The sequence below is a fragment of the Vicia villosa genome, unplaced genomic scaffold (assembly GCF_029867415.1).
Source record: "Vicia villosa cultivar HV-30 ecotype Madison, WI unplaced genomic scaffold, Vvil1.0 ctg.000320F_1_1, whole genome shotgun sequence".
In the NCBI taxonomy this organism is placed as follows: Eukaryota; Viridiplantae; Streptophyta; class Magnoliopsida; order Fabales; family Fabaceae; genus Vicia; species Vicia villosa.
This window is the reverse complement of record NW_026705142.1, coordinates 487410-493073: the sequence shown is the minus strand read 5'-3', so window position 1 is coordinate 493073 and position 5664 is coordinate 487410. Positions and strand designations below refer to the sequence as shown.

Sequence of the window (5664 nt, the reverse complement as noted above, 5' to 3'; positions counted from 1 at the left end):
CAGCCCAAAGCCCAAAACCTACCACCCAGTTGTGTGCATGTTACACTGTATAAAATACATGTAAAATGTAACAATGAGTGTAAAAATAACATTCCTCATATGAATATGACCCCCTGTTGTCTTATCTTGCACGCTCAAATTAGTTTTTATTAGTTAGCAAGAAATGGAGATGATCTTGACCAATTTTAGCTGACTTGATAAAACATGAAAACACATTGCTAACTTTAGTTCAAACAAACAAATATTCTGAAGGAAACAGTTCAATCTATGTTATAGAAACGTTACATCATCCCTCTCAGAAAGAAGATGAAAGAGAGATGGCTAATTATGAATGATATTTTCACACCTCTACTTTATTGAAATTGAATCAAAACTAGTTTCACATGAACATGATAAAACAAGCAAATGAATTAACCAATTAAGAAGAAAATTTTCAAATAACTTTTGACTAACTTCAATTAACAAACTCGAATTGAATTGTTTTAACCTATAAACCACCTAACATATTTTATATATGAAGTTTCAATCCATAAAGAACTATTATACAATCTTGAAGGATAATAAGAAATGTTCCAATATGATGCTGAAGATACGCAGGCACACAAAAAAAGTTTCAACAAAAACATACTCCACTGTTAATTAACAACATAATGAAGAGATTCATTGTCATACATTTTAAATTTATAGCATATACTCAAGAATAAAACTAGCGAAACGTTGTCGAACGTTTATAAGTTCATCTTCATGGAATGGTTCTGAATTTCCAAATACCTAAATGAATGTTGAAATAACATAAGATTAACACATCAACATTAAAATAACACAACTAAATAGTAATATAACTTGTTAAAAAATTATCTTACCTTCTTTTTCCATGGATCAATAATACCATCAGATACAATGTTCAACATGTGTATCATAATATAGTAGCCGCTTTCATAAGTACCAGGCTGTCTTTGACACTAAATTTGAATGTCGAAGGTGAATCTTTAGTTAAAAATTTTACATTAAGTAACTTCTACAAAGTGAAAGTTTAGAAAACTTACGACGGGGACATTCCATGTTGGCTTCTTCTTTTGAACACCTTGCCGCTTATGATATCCATCCAAAGCTCTAAGATAATAAAAGATCAATTAAAGTTATGTATGTGTCATAAAACATATCAGAGTCCATGTATAACAAACAAATTAAACACTTACGTATCTATAGTGCGAACAATATTGTTATCTGGCTTTCTTTCCTTCGAACATAGGAATACTACATTATTCTTCTTAGGACAAACAATGAGCAATTGCCATTGACGACTACATTGAAGAACAAATCGTTAGATATGTGCTGAATACAATTCTCTCAATTACAAGCAATGTACTATAATCAACATGGACTTACTTGTTGTGATAAGGAGCTAGGTAACACTCTTTTTTATCATCGTATAACTTATTCTGTATGTAGGTTTCAGCTTTAGTTGGATCATGTGGACTTTGAATAAAACATGGATCAATAAATCCATACAGGTCACTCTTACCCATATTAATAGAAAGGCGATTCAAATACCTAAAATATTGAAATAAATATTAATTGTAAATGATCATTAGTTAGTTAGCGAAACTTATAAAAAAAATTGTACTTACGTTAACCACAGTCGTAGAATAGTTATGGATAACTCTTGTTTACCCATACACAATTCCATAATATCTCTCTGTGAGAGCCAGAGAAACTTCATCCTTTCGTGTTCCAATTCGAGCTTTATAGATTCTGACATACACATTGCCTTTAAAACCAATTGTTGAACGGAATCTAGTTTAGGGTCCAAGCTTTTGGCTGAAACGTCCTCTTCCCCGGATCCATCAGCATCCTATATAATTAGGACTGAACATTAGTTAACATATTTAAGAGGTTTGAAGTGTATATAGTGCAAGGAAAATGTAATGAATACCTTATCAGAAATAATTTGCACAAGTCTTTTCGGCCATTGAATGAAATTGTTAAGAGCATGCCCAACCGTTTCCACTTCATCTGTGGGCATAGGCACTTGAGCATTTGCATCTAGGACCTCGTTAACCACAACCCTCACCATATCATTTTCTAGCATTTGATTATGTATGGTGGGCCCTAACTTGTAAACATTACCAAAGGCCACGGCATGAATTAAATTATCAACATACAATTCACATTGTTTTGGGATTTCATCCTCCTCTGTTATAGGCGGCTCAATGGAGTGACTGCCCTTCGGGCTCGCAGGCACAATGGTATTAGGAGAAGAAGCTGGTATATTCTTAGAGAAACCCATAGATGACAAATCCTGCATCAATTGCTCTCTAATTTGTTGAGTAAGCTCCACTTTTATGGCCTCTATTTGTTGGCTACTAAAAACAGATGGAGTGGAGGCTTCACGTGACTGTGGCCCAAAGTATTGTCGAATACCGACACCACGACCAACACCACGAACACCACCAGAGTGGTCAGGTCGGCCAATGGCTTCTGCCAAAATATCTTTACGTCCTTGTGGAACAAAAGCTCCTTGAGATGCTTTTTCAACAAGAGAATCCTACACCATATAATTTTAAAAACATTATTGTGAGATAGTTGCATAACTACAAAATTAGAGTTGTATATTTGCTTACAATTTTCTCGGCAACAATGCGTGTGTCCTCTGTTATGTAATCTCCTGATGCATTTTGCCGAGCTTTCTTCCATTGTTCATGGCGTGTTGGTGGAGATGGAGGTGCAGCTACTGAATCTCCCAATGATTCGTCTTTTTGTTTTGATTTCTCTTGCATTATCTTCTCCTGGAGCAACTCATATCCCCCACGAGACAGTCTGTGAGGGTGTTTGTTTAGAAAAGAACTGATTTGCGCTTTCTTTCTTATCTCCTATTACGCAAACACGCGAATTAAATTTAATACTAAAAATAAATTTGGTTGACCAACTAAATTATAAACTCAACTAACCTGAAAGGAAGGGTCCAATCGCGATTGAACAAACGCCTCCCATATTTCTTCATTGAGAAAACTATAGACCTCAAGAGGAGATTTATCACTATACTCTCCATGTACATATTTGGAAGTCAAAATAGTCTTAAATCCCCTCCACCGTTCACCCACATATGACATCAATTTCTTTCGTAAGAACCCAGAATTAGGAACATCCCATACTTCCTACATTGCACGACAAAATGGAGAAGTTAGTGACTGATAATAAGATAGTTAAATACAACATTTTCAAACATAATTACAATTACCAAGATGGTTGTCCAAATGTCATCCTTGACGTCCTCATCTACAGAATCCCATTCATTAATCAAAATACTGATTTTGCTTCGACTAAGGAAACCCAAATAACTCTTGAACTTTGTCTTGTTTTCCCCCAACGGTTTACCAGTTAATTGATCAAATTCAATCGGTATCTTTTGTCCATCAATAACTGCTAGCTTTTTCATTTGTGTGGGACCACGTTTACGCTTTCTGTTGGTAGACTGAGTATCTAAACCACTTTTGGAATGAGCTAAGAGATCATCCATGTGTCTGTTTAAACAAAAAATAATAATAGTCAATAGCCCCTCTAAATAATGGATAAATAACATGAGAAAATCGATAAAACTATCATATATTGGTACAATTTACTATAAGCAATAACAGTAAAAATTACTATTAAGATAAACTAATATGGATAAAAACCATTGTAAGAAATCAAATAAATATTATTCAAATAAAACCATCATCTATATACTTAATTATTGGAATGAAACCATCACATATAAGTAATTAAAGTAAAAATTACGGTTTAATTTTCTAAGATGGTCTAGTTTGAATATTCTCTCGTATCTATTTTATGATCATAAAAGTGTCAAGTAATCACAGGAGTACCCATCAAACACATTCTTCAATCAAGAGACTTAGATAAATACTTGTGTCATTTGTTGGCTGCCTTAGGCCCAAAATCATCATATACAACATAATATAATGCAATTGTGCAAGTAGGTAGTTTGGAGATAACTTGAAGAAAATACCATGAACTATAATTACTAATAAACTACCATTTTATCTATTGCAAGTCGAAGCCCATCTTTCTTGAAAAATTTCTGAAATTAAGAAACAGGTCATCAACTTTCTCCCGTAACAAAAATTAATCACATGATGAATCACATTTCATTCCGTCTACATGCCATAAAATATTCTTTGCATCATTTATATTAGCAAATAATCATTTGAACATTGTGATTATTGGAAGATACAATAACACTTTTGCAAGTTGACCCTTTCTGCTTACATTACAATTGGAATAACCATCACCATCACTCACTTCGTAGCGCGATATCCCACCTTTGAAGTACTCATTCAAATTTTCAAACTCGTTTATCTACAATATATGATCATTAGAGCTCGAGCATATCATTCAAAAGAGTTGTTCTTTCCGATTCCCAATTTTTCATCTATTTAGCTAATAGCTATTCTTTGAAGTAAATTCTTAACATAAGCTCGCCATATTCAATATCTCGAACCACACACTCATCTTTCAACAACATATCTAATACACCAAATACTACAAAATGAAAAATTCTCATTTCAAGCAAGAACTATTAATGTTTTCTACTCTATCATAAACAATCCACAATTCTACATCAACCCAACAGTAACACTAAACAAGACAACAAAACAAAATCAACATAATAATAATTAAAAGTAACATATCAATGAAGAAAACAACGAAAGAAGAAAGAAAGAAAGAGAATAGGCTTACTTTGAGTGTGTGCTTTTACGAAGCTGCATCCTCTGAGAATCCTTTGAAAATTGCATCTTCTGTTTCTCCAAAGCCACATTTTTAATCTGCGTGTTCACTCTCTCATGTATCTCACTAAACTTCTTTGCCGCACTTGCAACCTCTCTATGCCCTAATTCCATATCATTTCTTCCCCTATTCCTCTTCTGGCTCTCATTGCTCAACTCCCACTCATCTGAATCTGAATTATCCGAATTCGAATCATCAATCTCTTCTTCCGCGGCCGCAGCAGCCGCAGCAGCAAAGGCAGCTAAATTTCGGTTAAAACGCGATTCATCCAAGCTCTCCGAAGTCGATGTCATCCCCGGCGCAGGTCGTTTCAGACTGCTCTGACTCTGAGTCCGAGATCGACGACCAACCGGAGCAAGCGCCCATGCAGAAGCCCTAACAGGAGTGACAGACGGCGGCGAAAGCTTCCTCACCGGTAAAGGATCTCCAATGACGGAACTGATTTTGTCGAAAAACGGCCATGCGTTATCGTAATCGCCGGAATCAGAAACCCTAGCTTTCTCGGTATCGTACCTCTTCCTGAGCGCGTTGATGCGGCTTTTGCACTGATCGAAAGTGCGGCGCGCTTTTCTGCCGAAGGCGTGATTGTCATTGACGGCTTTTGCGACGTCCTTCCAGTGATACTGACGGAGGTTTCTAGGGTTAAGCGTCTTGTAAAGTTTTCCCCAGGCGTCGATGAGTGTGAATGTGGCCTCCTCGGACCAGCCGTCGCCGGTACCGGTGGACGGAGACGGACGAGTTCTGGGGAGGGGTTTCATGAATCACGGTGTTGTTGATTATTGGAATTTGTGTTTTATTAAATCAGGTGGTGTTATAAGTTCGTGAGTCTGCAAATTTTGCAGGAGTGTTTTACAACGCTAGGGCTTATGCGGTATT

At 35.9% G+C, this 5664-nt stretch overlaps 1 protein-coding gene across 1 annotated transcript; it reads right to left on the bottom strand.

Moving 5' to 3' along the window:
* Positions 1 to 550: 550 nt before the first annotated feature.
* On the bottom strand, positions 551 to 5664 carry LOC131626756 (uncharacterized). The gene is made up of 11 exons (XM_058897597.1): positions 4741 to 5664; positions 3242 to 3524; positions 2952 to 3158; positions 2625 to 2873; positions 1937 to 2548; positions 1632 to 1855; positions 1390 to 1554; positions 1200 to 1304; positions 1047 to 1113; positions 864 to 962; positions 551 to 771 (listed from the first exon to the last, which is right to left on the bottom strand). The coding sequence occupies exons 1-11, from the start codon at positions 5544 to 5546 to the stop codon at positions 682 to 684; spliced, it is 2907 nt and encodes a 968-aa protein (XP_058753580.1). The 5' UTR covers positions 5547 to 5664; the 3' UTR covers positions 551 to 681.

What these genes read in the sequence shown, in the direction of transcription:
- LOC131626756 (XM_058897597.1), bottom strand. Translation starts at nt 5,546, where the DNA reads ATGAAACCCCTCCCCAGAACTCGTCCGTCTCCGTCCACCGGTACCGGC. An exon ending in GATTGGACCCTTCCTTTCAG is followed by an intron (nt 2,874 to 2,951) that starts GTTAGTTGAGTT and finishes TTTGCGTAATAG; the next exon opens with GAGATAAGAAAGAAAGCGCA. An exon ending in TTGATCCATGGAAAAAGAAG is followed by an intron (nt 772 to 863) that starts GTAAGATAATTT and finishes ACATTCATTTAG; the next exon opens with GTATTTGGAAATTCAGAACC.